This window comes from Callithrix jacchus, chromosome 1, assembly GCF_049354715.1.
Source record: "Callithrix jacchus isolate 240 chromosome 1, calJac240_pri, whole genome shotgun sequence".
Lineage (NCBI taxonomy): Eukaryota > Metazoa > Chordata > Mammalia > Primates > Cebidae > Callithrix > Callithrix jacchus.
In genome coordinates, this window is record NC_133502.1 from 214045827 (window position 1) to 214065199 (window position 19373).

Below are 19373 nucleotides of genomic sequence, written 5' to 3' on the forward strand. Positions count from 1 at the left end.
CAGGGGGCCAGGCCATCCACTGATGCCAGCCTCCCACTGGCAACTTCTTTGGCTTCCCTCCAGGGCACCGCCGTGTGTGGGACAGGGGAGGCCTCGATGGGAGCCAGGCTGTGTGTGCAGATGAGGGTCCTTGCTCGGGGCCGGGGGACATCGTCTGACGTGGATGTGGGCCTGCAGGCTGGTGGTGTGGCGGTGCTGGCAGTGGCATGCAGTGGTTGGGGCCCACTCTGCCGCTGTCTAGAAGCTGTGTAGAGAGAGGCACTTTGCCTCTTCTGGCGACATCTCTGTTCCTGTATCTGGACAGTAGGGAATATTGACACTTCCTGCATGGGGCAGGTAGTCGGGGCAGAGGAGAGTAGGGAATATTGACACTTCCTGCATGGGGCAGGTAGTCGGGGCAGAGGAGAGTAGGGAATATTGACACTTCCTGCATGGGGTAGGTAGTCGGGGCAGAGGAGAGTAGGGAATATTGACACTTCCTGCATGGGGCAGGTAGTCGGGGCACAGGAGGGGCAGGATGAATGCTGTGGATTCCAAGACTGGAGGGGCTTCCAAGTAGAGAGAGCCACGTGAGCTGTGCAGGATCCTTCAGCATGCATGACACACGCGGCACGGGGAATCCGAGGTTGGAGGGCAGGGCAAATGGGTGGGGATGCGGACAAGGAGTCTGGGCTGTGGAGGGGGTGGGCGTCTGGTTTAGTAGACACCAGGCAAGCACCAAAACCTGCCAGGTGGGCTGGCAAGATCCCTGCTGACTGTGCACAGTGCCTGAGGCCACAACCCCTCCCTGTCCTCACAGCCTTGGGGTAAGGCTCCATCATGCCCATTTTACAGACAAGGAGACTGAGACCCAGAGAAGGGCTTTAAAAAATGGTTTTAGGGCCAGATGTGGTGGCTCATACCTGTAATCCCAGCACTTTTGGGAGGCTGAGGCAGGTGGATCACCTGTTAGGTCAGGAGTTCGAGACCAGCCTGGCCAACATGGTGAAATATCACCTCTATTAAAAATACAAAAAATTAGTTGGGCATGATGGCGAGTGCCTGTAATCCCAGCTATGTGGGAGGCTGAGGCAGGAGAACTGCTTGAACCTGGGAGGCAGAGGGAGGTTGCAGTGAGCTGAGATCGAGCCACTGCACTCCAGCGTGGGTGACAGAGTAAGACTCTGTCTCAAAAAAAGAAGTGATCTTTGGAGGCTGACCTGGGTTTGAATCCAGCTGTGTGACCTTGAGCTCAGGGTCTCAGCTTTCCCACTGGTGACGTGAGCTCCGAGCCTGGGTCCCTGAAGCTCTCCTGCATACTCAATAAACCGTGTTGTGTGCATGAGAGTGGGGCTAGTGATGTGCCCTGGCCTCCAGGCTGTGGTGAGGGGCAGAGAAGGGGGGATGACTTGGGCACAGTGCCAGGCTTGCAGGGGTGCCCAGCCCATGGGCATAACTTGTCCTTCTGATCCCAGAGCTGAGCAGAGCCGCAGCTGCTGGGACACAGGCCAGAGCTAGGTTCTGCAGGGCTTGGAACGCTGGTGTGGGGCTGGGGGTGGCGCAGGGGAAAGCCCCCGGGGGCCCCTTTGTGGTGAGCAGCCCGTGGGTGGCGCCTGGCACAGCGAGGAGGGTGGCACCGCCTGCTCCCTGGGGCCCCACCACCCAAGTGCAGCTCCCTCCCTGCAGGTGCCAGCTGTGGCAGGCGGGGCTGCCCATCCACCCAGTAGGGAGGGCGTTGGCATAGTACTCACTTATGCCAGGGCCCATCTGCCTGCCCGGCCCCTCCTCGCTGAGCTCTCGGGCTCGGAGGAAGCTGTGAGTGCCCCTGCCCCCAGGGAGTCGTGGTGGAACTGAGGTCAGGTGTCCCTCGCCGCTACTGCTAATCCTCACCGCCTCTCCTCGCTGGGAAGGGGCAGATGTGGAAATGCCCTGCACCTCCACTGAGGGCTGGCAGATTGGACTTTATTTGGGCATGAGACACCGGGTGAGGGACATAGGGCCACCCTGGGTGTCTCTGTGGGGTCCCCGAGCTCGCCTGGGATCAGGCTGCGGCTATACGACTGGTGTCCTGCTTAGCTGTGTGTCCCGTTCTGTCTCTCCATCCTGGGAGCGCTACCTCCCGTCTCAGGCTCTGCTGCTATGGATCCCGCCTGACACCCCCTTACATTCCCGAGCGTCTGGGAGGCAAACCCACACCCACCATCCTCATCTCACACCCTTGATCACCGCCCCCGCCCCCCCCGCTCTTGGCCTGGGCCCTCTGACCTTCCTGGTGCCGACTGTCCCCCATCTTCCCTGATTTCTGGGCCCCGGCTTGTAGCCTGTGCTTCCTCCTATCCCTCTGGCTGCCCTTTCTCTGCCCAGTCCCAGCTGGGCAGTGCTGGCTCCTCCAGGTGCACCTTGGCCCCTTGGCCCCCTTGGCGGCCTGAGTGTCTGGCCTCTCAGCTACGGCCTCACTCCTGCCCGAAGCTTCCATTCCTCTCAACCCATGCAAACCTCTGGCCTGGCACACTCAGCACCCCGTTACTTGACTCTCCCGTCCCCAGCCTTCCCCCGGCCAGTTATCTCAGCAGAAACCCGGTGTCATTGCCCTGCACACCCCAGGGCTCTGCCCCATGGCCGAGGCAGGGTGTGCGTCTCTGGCCGTCCCCTGGCAGCTGTCACTGCCTCCTGCCCACACCAGCCCTCATTGCTGAGTTAAACAGAAGCTCTTCCTGCAAAACCTTCAATAGCTCCCTATGGCCTCGGGATAATGTTAACTTCTTAGCCTGGAGTGTGAGTGGCTGCCTCCCATGTTCACCCTGGTTCCCCGAATCCCTTCTGAAAACCAGAGCTTCAGGCGTATGTGGCTCCTCCTCCCCAAGCATGCCAGGCCCCGTTCCCCTTCCAGGGCTCAGCTGTGGGGAGTCATGAGCAGGAAGAGGGCCTGATCAGGGAGGGCAGCCATGTCCAAGGCCAGCTGGGTGCCCTGGCACGGGCTGGGAGCTGGGCCGTAAGCTGGCAGGCTGCCGGGACACTCGTGGGAACAGCCGCTCAAGCGGTGCCAATTAATGATTGGCTCCGAGAGGAGACCTGGCCTGCGTGGGTGGGACAGCCCCTTTCAGGCCTTGGCCTTGGGCTGTGCCTAAATCTAGAGAGCTGAAAGGGCACCCTTAAAAGGGCAGGTCAACTCCCTGTGCAAATTCCAGTCCCTTTTCCATCACCTGGTGTGGGTGCTTGTGTGTGTCTGGGGTGATGTGCTCGCTTCCACTCATTAGACACGTTTCTTCTGACGACCCTGTGCCGCTCTGCCCTGGGTCCTGGGTCCCAGTCGCTCCGCTCCCCTCAGAGGCTCAAGGCTCCCACTAGGCTCCCCTCCACTGCTGGGGTCTCCCTTATGCCTGCAGGCCTCCTGAGCCTCATGTGTCGAGAGAGGCTTGTGGCTCACCCAGGCCCCTAACTTACCTCTTCTGTTGACTGGAAGTAAGCTTAACGGTGACTGTCCCCAGCTGAGCAGTCTTCTGCCATGGCAGGGGGAGAAGAACAAAGGGGCGGCCTGAGTGTCAGGAGAACCTTGTATCCCAGGAAAGTCTGTTGGAAACCTGAGGCCCCCAAGCAAGGCAGGGAGTTTCTTTTTTTTTTTTGAGATGGAGTCTCACCAGGCTGGAGTGCAGTTGGCACCATCTCGGCTCACTGCAACCTCTGCCTCCCCAGTTCAAGCAATTCTCCTGCCTCAGCCTCCTGAGTAGCTGGGACTACAGGTGCATGGCTCCACACCCAGCTAACTTTTGTATTTTTAGTAGAGACGGGGTTTCACTGTGTTGGCCCCAGGCTGGTTTCTATCTCTTGACCTCTTGATCTGCCCACCTCGGCCTCCCAAAGCGCTGGGATTATGGGTGTGAGCCACCGTGTCCAGATGCAAGGCAGTTTCTAACAGGTGCCATTGTCAAATTGGGGTTGTCAGCAAGGACTTCCTGAAGGAGGTGAGCCAGGCCAGCCTGGAGGTGAGCAAAGGGAAGCGGGGGGCGCCAGGGGGGTGGAACAGCGTGTGCTGAGGCCCCGGGGCTAGAAAACTGAGAGCATTTATCAGGAATGACAATAACTTCCAGGACTAACAGGAGAGGCTGGAGGGTGGGGGCAGGGCTGGAGCACTGGTGAAGCTCTGGAGGGCCCAGGAGGCACAGGAGGTTCTGAGCAGGTGAGAGCCTTCCCTCTGTGGGTCATTTCCTTCCAAGCACATTGCCACCCCCGCTGGAACCCAGAGTCCTCCAGGACCACTGGCCTGTGCCTGGGGCAGTGGCTACGTGATCTCAGGCCCCCCAGCCCCACCCTCAAGCTGCCAGGGAACACTGAGTCCTGCCTATCATGTGCCGGCCAAAGACATGACCAGGCATAGGGACTGCCCCTAATCCATGCTCATGTGAGTGGCCCGGGACACCAGCACAGCTGTCACCGGGGGTGAGCTCTGCATAGGGAGTGTCTTCTGGGCTTCGCACAGCATGGGCTCAGCAAGGGCTCTTGGCTGCTGGACAGTCTGAGGGACCAAGGGACCCATGTTGGGGTGTCTGAGAGGCCAGGGGCGGTGGGCACAAAGGGTGACTCCAGGCCAGGTGCATCTGCGGCCCTGTAGGGCTTTGCAGTCCGGGCCCAGGGACCCCCTGACCCCCAGCAAGGACAAGGCCTCGAGGGCTGTGCTGTTCATTCATTCATTCTGGTGGCCCCAGGCCACTCTGGCAGGGAAGTGTCTGCAATATGGTGTGTACCAACCGAGCTGTGCCGTAGGTATAGATCAAAATCCAAGATACACATGGATTTTGAAGACTCAAACCCCAAAAGCAAGGACAGTATCTCTTGAATAACTAACTCTTCCACTGATTACATATTGAGATGGTAAGATTTTCGATATATTGGTTAAATAAAATATACTATCAAAATTAACTTCAATAGCTGGGCGCAGTGGCTCATGCCTGTAATCCCAGCACTTTGGGAGGCCGAGTCGGGTGGATCACGAGGTCAAGAGATCGAGACCATCCTGGTCAACATGGTGAAACCCCGTCTCTACTAAAAATACAAAATTAGCTGGGTGTGGTGTTGCATACCTTAATTGCAGCTACTCGGGAGGCTGAGGCAGGAGAATTGCTTAAACCTGGAAGGCGGAGGTTGCAGTGAGCCGAGATCGCGCCGTTGCCTCCAGCCCGGGCAGTGCAATGTGAAACTGTCTCAAAAAAAAAGGTCACCAAAATTATTTTCACTTTTCTGAATGTGGCTACTGGAAGATTTCTGCTGACACCTGCGGCTCTCGTGAGACTTCCATCAAGTGGTGCTGCACCCGTAGAGGTTAGGAGACAGTAGCCCCGAGTCATCTGGTTAGGGACAGAGGGGACATTTGAACCTGGATCTGACCATCACTCCCAGGACACTGTCCTCCAGTGTGGGGTGAGGCAGTCTGAAGGCAAGGGTCACTGACCAGCTGTTTCTGGGGGAGAGCCAGAGCCGGGATGGGAGGGCAGTACCTTCATCAGGCCTCGTTGTTCTTCAGCCTGCATTCATTGAGTGCCTGCTGTATACCAGGCTAGCATTTGCACCCAGGACATAATGAGTGAGCACAGGCCAATGGGGCCAGGCTGGGAGGCAATGCCTGCTGGGCCCAGTCTCGAGCTGGCCACACCCTGGTGGTCTGCAGGCCCCAGGCTGAGGACCCTGGTCACTTCCCACCTCCACCCTCATCACGGACCCAGCCCAAGACAGCACCACAGACATTTCTGAGGCTCAGGGGCCAGGCATCCAGGACTGTAGGGACACCGGGGGCCTTGGAGGTCACAGTCAGAAAGACTTTCCTGGTGGTGAAGCTGCCTAAGCCCACGCCTGACTCCGGTGGGATGAGCCAGGGTCACCCCTCCCCAGGAAGGCAGCGCACTGCAGCCCAGGAGGATGGAACCTGAGGGGCTATGGCCCTTCCTGGGGTGGCACGGAGCCCCTGTGGGCTGGGCGGTGGCTGGTCCTCCGGTCCCAGATCCTTCCACATGGCCCCTCTAAGGCCACCTGGAACTCATCCAAGTTAGGAATTTTCCATCCTCCTGGGCAGGGCCCTGACAGACGGGACAAGAGTGGGGTGGGGATGGGGTCTGGCCACAGAAAGGCCACTGCCAAGGACACAGACCCCACCTGCCTGGGTCCCACTGTGTGACCCTGGTTGCAGCCGGGTACCCTGGGGGCTTGGTGCCCCACCTGCCCCAGGAGGGGCTGAGACTGGCTGGGACTCTGCCAGGGTTTGGGTCTCTCCTCAGAATGGGGACAGGGAAGTCCCCACAGAGCTTCCTACATGGATTCTATGGGCAAAGGCTCCAAAGCCCTGGTCCACAGAGGCAGGACACAGAGCCCAGGGTGGGTAGGGCCCCTCCCTCTGCCTCACGGGGGCACAGCTGGCCTGACCCTCAGCCACCACCCAGCCTGACTCCTGCCGCCTTTCCAGGAGGATCGTTTCATTCATGGCTGGAGCCCATCCTGAGGCCCTGCCTGTGGCTACCTTGGGGCCTGTGGTCCACGAATCACAGAAGGGGAGTCTGAGCTCACAAGGAGACCATGTGACCCACCCAAGGCCATGTGGCCCCCAGGCTCTCAGGAAAGTGCCTGCCAGGATCCAGGTGCCAAGAGGTCCTGGGGCAGCCCCAGGGAGGAAGGGGTCTCTGTGCCACCTCACACAGGTGGGTGCTGGCTTTGCCAGAGCACTCCTGAGGGCAGGCGACCCTGGACACAGGAGGGGCCTCCGGGCTCCCCCATGCCTTGGGACTTGGAGAAAGCTCCCGGAGGGCCAGGTCCTGTTCCCACCTGGGCCCCTTGGCGTGTGAGGGCCTCTGCTGGGTCGGAACAAAGGCCTGAGGCGCACGGGCGCCGGCGTGTTTGGACCTGGCATGACTTTTTCCAATGATCTGTTTATGATGACGGCAGGGAAGAGCTTAGTGTGGAGACACTGACTCAGCCTAAGGCGGGCGGGGCTGGACAGAGACGGAGGGACAGAGAAGGACAGAGGGAGAGGGAGAAACAGAGAGGGAAGGACAGAGATGTGTAGAGAGACATACAGAAAGAGGGAAGTACACCTGGCACACACGCATGCACACACTCATACATGCCCTCACACTCATGCACACACGCACACACCATCACACACATGCATACATGCACGCACACGCACACATGAACATGCACACATGCACGGGAACACACACATGCCATCACACATACGCACACATACCCTCAGACACATGCACACATGCACACACACATGCCCTCACACATGCACACACTCACACGCCCTCACACGTGCACACACGCACACATGCCCTCACAAGCACATACACACACACTCACATATGCCCTGACACATGCACACAGACATGCACACACATGGACACATGCACACACACCTGCACGCACACACACACTCGTCCACACACACATACCCTCACACACACATGCACACGCGTATGCACACTCACACATGCCCTCACACACGCGCACACATGCCCTCACACACATGCATGCACAAGCACACATGCACACACAGTCAGCACCCACTCAGGCTGCACCAGGCCAGAACCGTGGGGCCCAAGGACCAGGCCTACTCAGAGATGGGCAACATGAACAAAGCAGCCCACACGCACTCAGCACTTCCGTGTTCCTGCTGGTCCTGAGCCCGCCGCTGCCTCAGCTCACCCACGTAGGACCCTGTGAGATGCATGCATCACCTTCGTTTAAGGTGCAGGATTAGGTGCAGGGTGTGGGGCAGCCTGCCCAGCCCTCCCTGGCCAGAGCTCCCCTTGGCCCCGGGGGTCCAGGCCAGGACTGCAGCAGGGCAGGCAGGCTAGGGCTCTGGGCTTCTGATCCTTCAGCTGCACAAGCAGGGACTGGGGCCAAGCTGTGGCCAGGAGGCCTCTCTGCCCATGCCACAGTCCCTGCCTCCACCCCGATGTCCCCAGCCTGAGCTCTGTGTGTGTCAGGGATGCAGATGCCAGACTAGCTTAGGCAGGGAGTTGCCCCTATGACTGAGTGCTGGCTGGGGTCACAGGGCAGGCTGGGGTGTGGACAATCACAGGGGACCACTGTGGGGCCCCACCTGGGCCCTGAGCTTCTCATCCAGCTCCCGTGCCCAATGGCCACTGTGAGGCCTGTCTAGACCAAGGCCCCCAGCCTGGACATGGGCACCACACCAGCTGGGCCAGATAACACCAGGAGCTTCGGGTGTGGCCCAGGGGTGTCTCCTCACCAATCTCTACATCAGTAAACTGGGGACGGGGCACAGAACTTCCCCATCCAGCTCTAGGCTGTGAGGAGCCTGGGGACAAAGTGGGGTAGGGGCTCAGGTGACCAAGGAGCTCCCCAGGCAGCTGTGTCCCACTGTCCCAGCCTCAGGGACCCCACCCCACTCTGCGTCCCTCCCCTGCCTCAGTCCCAGTAGCCCTCCTCTGACCTATTCTTCAGGAATATCCATCACACAAAAGCTCCCCTGCTAGAGGATTTTAAAGAACCCGAGACACTAGGCCTCATCCCGTGGTAATGGGGAAGCCGAGGCCCGAGGAGTGAGGGTCTCGGCCAGGAGCACAAGTCTCAGTTCCACAGTGAGTTGGCCCTGGGAGGTGGGGGCTGGGCAAGCCTGGGACATCTTGGTGCCAGGCTAGAGTTCCTACCTGCCCCTCACCTCCCTCCTGCCATCCCTGGCTACCTAAGCCACCTGTGGCTGAGACAACTCCTTCCACTTGACCCTGTCCACCCTCCTGGTAACACCCGCACCAGCTGCCCTCACTCACACTGGGGGCCCTTCTGTGCTCTTTTTTTTTCTTGAGACAGAGTCTCACTCTGTTGCCCAGGATGGAGTGCGGTGGCATGATCTCAGCTCACTGCAAGCTCTGCCTCTCGGGTTCAAGTGATTCTCCTGCCTCAGCTTCCCGAGTAACTGGGATTACAGGCATCTGCCACCACACCAGGGGAATTTTTGTATTTTTAGTATAGATGGGGTTTCACCATGTTGGTCAGGCTGGTCTCAACTCCTGACCTCAGGTGATCTGCCGGGCTCGGCCTCCCAAAGTGCTGGGACTACAGGCGTGAGCTGCCGTGCCCAGCTGAATCATTGTTCCAGGCAGAGGATGGGGACAGAGGCCTGGGGCAGCCAGCAGACATTGACCTAGGACCCTCCCCTCCCAGCCCAGCCGTGGGCTTGGCTCTATTGGCAGAGGGGAGCAGTGAAGGTGCCAGTAACGGCCCTGCCCAGACTGCCTTGGAGTGAGCCAGCTGGTGGCTGGGGGGATGAGGGAGGCAGGGAGGATTGCTGCCCGAGTCCAGGCAGTGCCGGGGCCCCTGGGCCAGGCAGGGGTATTGAGAGGAGGTGAGGAAAAGGGTTCCAGGGTCTGGAGATGGACTGAAGGTGGGTGGACAGAGAGGGGGATGGCAACAAAGAGCTTCTGAGCAGTGTGACTTCTGCCTGGGTCCTGGCTGGGGGTGAGGGCGAGGACCCCCATGCTCCCTGTGGCTCCAGCTTGCACTAGCCATGCATGCCTGGTCTCCACGGGGGGCATTGCAAATGCCCGTCCATGAGGAGGGGCTCCTGGGAGGCTGGCAGATGGGAGGAGGGGAACCTTCCATGGTTCCCCACTGCTCACTTCCAGGGCTGGAGAAACTGGGCCTCTTCTGCCCGGGGTCTTGGGAACAGGAAGAGAAGCTGGAGGTGGCACTGCATGCTGGGGGCGGGGGGCGGGTCACAGGGTGCACTGGAGCCTGCTGTATACCAGGCACTGCCCCCACCGCAGCCCTGAGAGGTGGTTCCCATCAGCCCCACTTTGGTGAGTCAGAGGCTCAGACGGGGCAAGCGATGAGCCCAGGGTCACATAGCCAGCCAACAGCAGGTGGATCGAGGCCCAGCATCCCGTCCCCTGAACCCACCCCGCCCAGGGCCCGGGGGCCTCACCTTCTGCACCTCTCTGTCCCCGCAGGGAGCCGCGAGGCTGCCTTCACATACGCCATCACCGCGGCTGGCGTAGCGCACGCTGTCACCGCGGCTTGCAGCCAAGGCAACCTGAGCAACTGCGGCTGCGACCGTGAGAAGCAGGGTTACTATAACCAGGCCGAGGGCTGGAAGTGGGGCGGCTGCTCGGCCGACGTGCGCTACGGCATCGACTTCTCCCGGCGCTTCGTGGACGCGCGGGAGATCAAGAAGAATGCGCGGCGCCTCATGAACCTGCACAACAACGAGGCCGGCAGGAAGGTAGCGTGTGGGTGTGGCTGGTGGGGGCGTCAGCAGGAGCCGCTATCACCTGCGGGCCTCTCTGAGCCTCAGGCTCCTCTTCTAGCGGAAGCAGTTGAGTCCCCGCAGGTGTGCGGCAGGCGGGCCGTCTGGGTCCTCCACGTGTGTGGCTCTGAGCATCCCAACACCTGGAGGAGGCTGTCCCATCCAGAGATGTGAGAGCCGAGGCTCTGAGTGCTGAAGTCATGCTCACAGCCCCCAGGGACCCAATTTCCATGCAGGGTGTGAGCTGGGCTCAGCTGGGGACCCCGGCTGGGGGGATGTCCCAGGCCACAGCCCATGTCTCTGCCCTTGGCATTCCTGGTCCCAGAGGTCACATCAACACACCTGGAAAGACTTCCTGGCAGAGGCAGTCTTTTACTCAGCAAGGAAGGGATGCCCCCAGGAGGCAGGAGCCGCCTGAGGAAGGTGGCCGCTGTGAGCTGTTGGGGAGCAGGCAGCTCCTGCACGGGCCGGGGGTGTGGGGAGGTGGCAGTGGAGGAAATCCAGGCAGGGACACACTGGGGGAGAAGTCAGAGAGAGCTGGGCCCCGCCCGCTGGAGATGAGGGCCTCAGATACTGCGCGGGAGGAGCAGCCGCAAGGCGGCAAGATGGCCTGAGATAGGGCAGCCAGCCAAGTGGAACGCCCGCCGACTCTGGCTCCAAGGCCTGGGGGCTCTACCAAGGGCAGCAGGGCCTAGGGTGCTCCTCAGGTGTGGGACAGACTTGCCTTTCCAGGCAAAGAGGAGTTGAAGAATCCCTTGGCCCCAGGGACCAGAGCTGAGGCCACCAGTCACCCACTGCCCTCTTCTATACCAGGTGCTGGGCTGAGCGCAGGGCAGAGAGGAGTCACACAGGGGCCTGGCTATGGGAACTGGGTCCACATGAGGGTGCAGGGGTCACACCCAGGACGGTGAGGGCCTGGGAGTCTAGGGGAGTGTCAGAGTGGAGCCTTGAAGGCCATAGGTTTGGGAAGCAAGTAGGGCCTGGCACAGAACAGGTCTTGAATACCAGGCCAGGGTTTGACTTTCTCTTGTAGATGTGGCGGTTACTTGCAAGTGGTCATTAAGTTATTGTTGGATGAATGGATGGGTGGTGGATGAATGGCAGGATTGATGATGGGTGGATGGCTGGGTGGATGGATGGAGGGATGGATGGATGGATAAATGGATAGATGGATGGATGGGTGGATGGATGGATGGCAGGATTGATGGATGGGTGGATGGGTGGATGGGTGGGTGGATGGATGGATGGATGAATGGATAGATGGGTGGATGGGTGGATGGATGAATGGCAGGATTGATGATGGGTGGATGGGTGGGTGGGTGGATGGATGGATGGATGGGTGAATGGATGGATGGATCGATGGGTTTGTAGATGGATGAGTGGATGCATGGATAGATAAAAAGATGGATGGTAGATGGATGAGTAGATAGATGGGTGAACGGATGAGTGGATGGATGGATGGAAGGAAGGATGGATGGATGGATGGATGGATGGATGGATGGAAAGATGGGTAGGTGGGTGGGTGGATGGATGGATAGATGAGTGTATGGGAGGATAGATGGAAGGGTAGATAGATAGATGGGTGGATGGGTGGGTAGATGGTTGAGTGGATGCCTGGATGGATGGATGCCTGGATGGATGGATGCATGGGTGGATGGAAGGATGGATGACAGGATGGGTCAGTGGGTGGATGGCTGGCTGGCTGGCTGGCTGGATGGATGGATGAGTATATGAACTGATAGAAAGATGGGTGGATAGTAGTAGATGGATGTGTGCATGGATGGGTGGATGGAAAGATGGGTGGATGGGTAGGTGGATGGATAAGTGGGTGCATGGGTGGATGGAAGGATGGATGAATGAGTGGCTGGATGGATGGAAGGATGGGTGGGTGGACTCCCCTGCTTGGCTGCAACTGAGCACTGTTTCCAGAGCCCAGGCTACACCTTTATTCTGGAAAGAACGTTGAATCAGCCGTCTCCCGGAGCCCCCTCAGTTCACACCCCAAACCAAGCCCCCAGGGTTGAGGAGGATCTAGGCCTGGAGGAACGGCCCCTGCTGCTGCCTGTAGCTTCTCTGAGTAAGAAGGGCTCACTCTGTGCCCTGCCAGGTGGTCTCCTGGGGCAGGGGGCCTGTCTCAGCGCTGGCACCACTGGTGCTGTCGCTCGAATGCCCAGGGCGCTGGAGAAGGAAAAGGCACATTCTTGAACCTCGTGATCACTTCCTGGGAGAGGCTGTGGCCCAGGGGACCCAGCCAAGCGAGGATGTGGCCCCTCGCTCTGCAAACAGCAGCTCAATCAGCTTTATCTGTGGGGCCAATTGTCCCCAGGTGGGAGTAGCATGCGACTGGGCTCCCTGGCCTTGATGAAGACCAGAAGACAGGGACAGAGGAGGGAGGAGGGGCAGGGATGCAGAACACAGTATCTCGGCAGCCATCCTGGCCCACAGCAGGAGCACTAGAGGGCAGCTTGGGCTGGGCCCTGTGGCCTGCACACTCTCTCATCTGGACAGGACTGCCAGGTCTCCAGACATCCAGGCCCATCTGAGGTGGGTGAGCAGCTGGGGTGGGGGGCGAACTTCTCCCAGCTGGGAGCTCTGTGAGGGGCCACATCAGGGCAGCTCCTGGGGTGGCACCTGGCCTGGGTAGCATCCAAGCAGGCTGTGTGGCCAGGGCCAGGGAAGCTTCCAGGCTTGAAGGGCAGGTTAGTGGAAGGAGGGGCTTTTTGAGGAGGGGTCAGATCCCAGCAGAGATGAACAGGGAGCTGGGGTGATGGACAGGATGGGAGAGGGGCAGGAGGCAGGGAGAAGCTCCCGGTATACTCTCAGGTCACCCAGACACCGAGTCCAGGCTCTGGCCCATGACCTCAGCTCAGCCTCGCCGCCCTGCAGTTCCAAACCCCTGCAATTCCCCAAAGCTGCCCCATCCTCTTCTCAGGACACCTGGGCTCTTCCCACCCTCAGCCTCCCTCTCCCACCTCCTCCCCAGCCTCTCCAGTCTTTGCCCAAGGGCATCATTGGTGCAGAGCCGAGAACACCCCCAGCTCCAGGACACCAGCCTAGGGCCCACCCAGCACCCCCCCATAAGCCTTTGGGCCCAGTCTTCTCCTTCCTGCTCAGCGATCTCCAGACCTTTGCTCATGTTGAGCCCCTCCTGTGTCACTGTCCTCTGTCTAATGAGCTCTGATTCATCCATCAATACCCACACCTCCTCCAAGAAGCCCTACCTCAAGCACCATCACTAGCAGGATTAGGCTCTCCTGGGCTCCTGCAGCACCTTCCTCTCTGTGTCCCATGCTGAACCGTGAGCCCCAGAGGACCTCATGCAGTCAGGCCAAGGAAGGTGCCTGGGGCAGTAGCCACCTCGGTGGGGCTGTTTCTCTCCCTCTTTTTCTTGCACTCATTCATTCGTTCATTTTCTGGGGGACTTCTCCACTGGGCCAGAGCTGGGGGCTGACAGCAGGTGCCCCCTGACCATGAGTTCTGGCACGGGGGACAGAGGGTGGCCAAGCCCTGGAAGGGCCTGGCTGCCGAGTGAGGCCAGCAGAGCTCTGACAGCTGACAAATGGCTCCTCTGCAGCCGCAGGGCGCCAGCTAATAATTCCCCATGTTCAATCAGGCCCGGCCGCAGGGCCCTTTCGATCCGGGTAAATGAGTACCTGGGGTCAGGGCTGGCTCTGGGAATCAGCCTTCCGGGGCTGTGGAGGGAGGCCCAAGGAAAACACTTGGCTGCACCTGCGGAGGGCCCTGGTAGCGCTGGGGAGAAAGAACAGCAGCGGGGGACTGGGGCTGTCGGCTTCTCGGCTTCTCAGCACGCCCGGGCCTCGCTGACCCCTGTACTCGCCTCCCCTGCCCACCCCCAGCCTCAGGAAAACGTGCGCCGGGGGCCACGGGCACTCTAGGCTCCCATTACACAGCTATCTGTTAAGCACCAGCTGCATGCCAGACCCTACGCCAAGGCTGAGGATGGGGAGCGGGAGAGATGGTGGTGGTGAGGGGTAACAGGCATTTATTAAGACCTACGGTTGCTGGGCCTACCCACCCTGCTGCCTGTGACCTGCAGCAGGTCCCACAGCCCCCAAGCCTCAGCTCCTCACCAGTGCATGGCGAGGCCATAGTGTCTCCTTGAAGGGCTGCGAGACGCTAACAGAACAATACAGCAGGCTCTGCCACGTCCCAAATGGTCTCACCGCACCCTCGCAACCTCCTGTGTGGTGGAGACCTCGTGTTAGCCCCATGGAATGGGTGAGAAGGCTGAGGCTCAGAGAGGGAGAGACACTTACCTGTGGTCACACAGCCCGAAGTGGAGGAGCGGGCTCCCGGTTGGGGCTGGAGGCAGGGGGAGGGGAACTCCAAGGGGTCCAGCTCAGGCCGTGCCATGTCGAGCAGCTTTCCTGCCACCCGCAGGTTCTGGAGGACCGGATGCAGCTGGAGTGCAAGTGCCACGGCGTGTCTGGCTCCTGCACCACCAAGACCTGCTGGACCACGCTGCCCAAGTTCCGAGAGGTGGGCCACCTGCTGAAGGAGAAGTACAACGCGGCCGTGCAGGTGGAGGTGGTGCGGGCCAGCCGCCTGCGGCAGCCCACCTTCCTGCGCATCAAGCAGCTGCGAAGCTATCAGAAGCCCATGGAGACGGAGTTGGTGTACATCGAGAAGTCGCCCAACTACTGCGAGGAGGACGCAGCCACAGGCAGCGTGGGCACACAGGGCCGCCTCTGCAACCGCACCTCGCTCGGTGCGGACGGCTGTGACACCATGTGCTGCGGCCGCGGCTACAACACCCACCAGTACACCAAGGTGTGGCAGTGCAACTGCAAGTTCCACTGGTGCTGCTTCGTCAGGTGCAACAGCTGCAGCGAGCGCACCGAGGTCTTCACCTGCAAGTGACGGCGCGCCCAGAGGCGGCCCCGGGCAGCCCGCGGCGTTTCACACATCCCCACCTTCCCTGCCGCGGTGCTGCCAGCGGCAGGCAGGGGCGGGTGCAGAGCAGGGAGCTCCAGGTGCAGGAGGGCACCAGCCGGGGTCCACGTCCTCTGCCCGCCTCCCTGGGGCTCCCTCCTGCCACCTCCTCCCACCTCCTGCGGCAGAATGGCCACCGAGACCCACCAAGAGAGCCAGGCCAGGGGTCCCGGTGCTCCCCGCTGGAGCCCAGCAAGTTCCCTTTTTCTTTCTGGGAAAGGGAACCTCCAGGACACACGTGTATCCCAGAGAGCAAAGTGACGAGGAGACTGAGCGTCCCCTGCCCCACCTGGCGGCATGGACACAGAACAGCTACGCTGGCTGATCCCTCCAGACCATTTCCCAGGCCGGGTCTGCCACTGGGCCCGGGGGCAGTGGGGACAGATGTTGACACAAATTATTTATGTTTTCTTAGTATCAGAAGAGGATTCTCAGCACGAATTCGTAGCCAGTCCTGGCTCTATACTCCAGGTCAGCCCATCCCCTCACCGCCCTGTTTTTCCTCCTGGCCCTGCCCACCAGCCCTCTGTCCCTGCAGAGTTGAGGCAGCCTGGTGTTGATGGGGACCACATGGTGCCTGTGGATCCTAGGAGTGAGCTGGGCAGAAGCTTGGCGGACCACACAGCCCTGACCGGGCCTTGGAAGAGAGCCATGGACAGGCTCTTCCAGGCCGTTTTCCCTTCTTTTGAAAATCCTATCCATGGCCAGGTACGGTGGCACACGCCTATAATCCCAGCACTTTGGGAGACCGAGGCAGGTAGATCACCTGAGGTCAGGAGTTCCAGACCAGACTTGCCAACATGGTGAAACCCAGTCTCCACTAAAAATACAAAAATTGGCCGGGCATGGTGGCACGTGCCTGTAATCCCAGCTACTCTCGAGGCTGAGGCAGGAGAATCACTTGAACCCAGGAGGCGGAGGTTGCAACAAGCCAAGATCATGCCATTGCACCCCAGCCTGGGTGACAGCGCAAAACTCTGTCTCAAAAAAAAAGAGAAAACAATGTCAAGTAAATCAAAATGTCACCCACGCCAGTTTCCAGGAGTACCTCGACCCTGCCCTCACCCTGTCACCCTTCCAGCCTGGCACCTCCAGTTTACAGAGCCCCCCTTCCCCCTGGAGCCAGCCCGACCCGTGGGACATTGATGCTGAGGGGTGGGCAGGCAGGGACCTGTGGTCAGGGATGTTTGTCCCATGTGACAGATGGGGACTCTGAGGCCCAGAGTGGCACAAGAACCTGCAGCTTCGAGCAGAGGCTCGCACCTTGGCTCCTGCCCAGCCTGGGGCTCTGACCCGGGAGAGCACGGCGGGACCTCCAGGGTGGCAGGAGGTGACTCCCATGCCTTGAAGCACTCAGCTGCTCCCTCCACCCCCCGACAGCCTCACTGGGGTCTGCACCCCCCTCGGTGCCCTTGAGGGTTTGCATAGCCCTGTCCTGGTCCTTTTACCCTGACCCTGATGCTGAGAAAATCTGGATCCAGGGAAGGTCGTGTCCTTTCTAGACACTCCCACCCATGTGGAGCTTAAGTGACAGAAGGAGGAACTCATCCAAGGCCAGAGAGGATGGTCTGCAGCTGCGCCCATCCTCTGCAGGAGGCCTGGCCCCAGGTTTAGGGGCTGTTCTCCCGGAAGCCTGTGGAAATGTGTTCTTGAGCACCGACAAGCCAAGCGGCCTGGACTCAGCCCGGGGCAAGTGACTTCCTCCTGGGCTCCAGCCCTGTGGTCCCACCCATGTGCCCCTAACCACGCCTGGACCCTCCAAGCCTCCAGGCCACCGTGAATGCCCCACCCTCAGCCTGGCCCCATCCGATCACCCTGCCCAAGTCCCAGAACACCCCCCAAGTCTGTAGGCCCGGCACTCTCTGCAAGGAACCTGGTTAACTTATGTTGTTATATAGCGTCGAAATGTCTATAATGTCTTTAAATTATTGTGACCTACACTGGGTACTGGAGAGGGGGATGGCTGTGGCCCCCATCCCCCATCCCCCATCCCCCATCCCATTCCCCATCCCATCCCCACCAGCATCTCATCCCCATCCTCATTCCCCATCCCACTCCCCATCCCCTATCTCATCCCATCCCCCATTTCTCATCCTCCATCTCCCGCTCCCATCCCTCATCCTCCATCCCTCACCCCATCCCCCATCCTCCATCCTCCATCCCTCACCCCCCATTCCCCAATCCCCCATCCTCCATCCTCCATCCCTCACCCCCATCCCCCTCCTCCATCCCTCACCCCCACCCCCCCTCGCCCCCATCCTCCATCCCCCTCCTCCATCCCTCACCCCATCCCCATCCCCCTCCTCCATCCCTCACCCCCACCCCCTCCTCCATCCCTCGCCCCCATCCCCCATCCCCCATCCCCATGCCCCATCCCCATCCCCCTCCTCCATCCCCCATCCCCACTCCCCTCCTCCATCTCTCGCCCCCATCCTCCATCCGCCATCCCCATACCCCATCTTCCGAACCAGGCTCCTCCTTCTGCTTGAACAGACCCTCGAGGCCCCGATGCCACCGAGCCACTCGCACTGTCCCTTGGCTGCCGGGTACCCTGCCGAGCCCCTGCCCTCCCCTGGTGTCTGTCAGCAACAGGCCCTTCGCCTGGGTGAGATGGGCATCGGGGGAGTCCAGACAGGGGTGATGGTGGACAAGGTGCTTCGTCCCTGCCCTTCTGACGGCAGCCTCCCCTGGAGGGGAGTGCTCAGCCCAATAAAAGCTGGAATCGGAGAAGTGAGTGTGTGTGGAGTCTCCATGCAACACACCTGCAGCTGGAGCCTCACCAGTGGGCACACATGCTCTGCCCACCCAGGACGAGCCCCCGAGGCCCTCATGCACCTGCAGCCATCTGTTCCTCATCCTGCTCTGTGGGCTGTCCCTCCCATCCTCACGCCAGAGACCCTTGCCCAGAACCCACCCTGGAGCTCGAGTCTCACTTGCCTGCCTCCAGGTACATTTGGCCTGGCCTCACCCAGCCAGGGGCACTGGGGTGCTGGGCATGGACCCTGAGGCCTTGCTAGGTAGCACCAGCCTGGGGCTGCAGACAGGAGGGCCAGTGGGCCTGGCACCTGGAGGGTTACTGGGGGCTGGGCCAGAGCTGCTGTAAGAAGGGACAGCAGGGACAGCAGGACCCACCAGCACCTGTACCTCTGCTCCCCTCTGACCAGGGTGGGGTCTGACTCCCAGGGTCCATGTAGGTCCATCCAACTGGGTCTGGTGGATTTTGGCTCAACAGCCCGGGGACCTGCCATGCCCTCACCAGGCCTGGGAAGACAGCACGAGGCCCCTGAAGCTCAGCAGCCACAGGCCACAGGCTCCGCTGCTCCTCCCCAGAGCCGGCCTGCGGCAGGGCCTCCAGCCTGCAGCCTGCCGGAGCCGTGCACAGGGCAGAGCGCTCCCCTGAGGGCCGGAGGCATGTGGCAGGGCCGGTTTGGCCACTGCCCGCTGTCCCAGCAGCCTGGCATCGGGCGGAACTGCTGATCAAACAGACCCAGCCTGGGCCCCCACGGATCTGGCCCCAGACCCAGGTCCATGTGGAGGAGCCTCCCGGTGGGCTTCTCGAGGGGAATGGACCCCCCCCCACCCAGGATGCAAAGAACGGGCATTAGCTAGAAGAAAGCACTGGGCTCACAGCCCCAGTCCTGTTCCTTACTGATGCATGGGCAGCCTCTGGGGGAAACCCTCCTGGGTGTATGGCCTCAGTCTCCCCATCTAAGAGCAGGGGGTGGCCCAGGGCCAGGACTTGGTGGTTGGTGGGGCCCACGGGGCTGGCGTACATGGGGCCTGGGCCGGGCAGTTTGGCAGGAGGCCCTGGTTCCTGTGAGACAGTAATCGAATCAGCAGTGCTGGCGGGAGCGGCACGCCGGGGTCCGGCTACTCCCACAGGCCCAGGAATGAGGAAGCCTCTGAGATGCCCGGCACTGGTGCCCAGACTGCACTGATTTCTTGGCCCCGGTTCAACCCCCGCCCAGCCCCCTTGGGCTGCCCTGCACATCCTCCCAGGGGGCCTGCTGGAGGCCTCGCCTATGCTGCTGGCTGGCCCGGAGGCCCACCTGACCCCAGCCCAGACTCCACCTCTAAGGCTCATATTTTGGGAGCATTTCTTCCAGGCCAGCCCCTCAAGCCCCCCCCCCCCAGTGGCTCACCACTGCATGGGGTGAGGTCCCCACGTACTCAGCCCTGACCA

At 60.8% G+C, this 19373-nt stretch overlaps 1 protein-coding gene across 2 annotated transcripts in view; it reads left to right on the top strand.

Moving 5' to 3' along the window:
- WNT7B (Wnt family member 7B) overlaps positions 1 to 17914 on the top strand; it is a 42153-nt gene extending 24239 nt beyond the window's left edge. For both annotated transcript variants that reach the window (XM_002743851.7, XM_035273306.3), the window contains exons 3-4: positions 9942 to 10213; positions 14639 to 17914. In XM_002743851.7, the coding sequence (XP_002743897.1) occupies positions 9942 to 10213; positions 14639 to 15118 (752 nt within the window). In that variant the 3' untranslated portion in view covers positions 15119 to 17914. The remainder of the gene's footprint in view (positions 1 to 9941; positions 10214 to 14638) is intronic.
- Positions 17915 to 19373: the final 1459 nt, after the last annotated feature.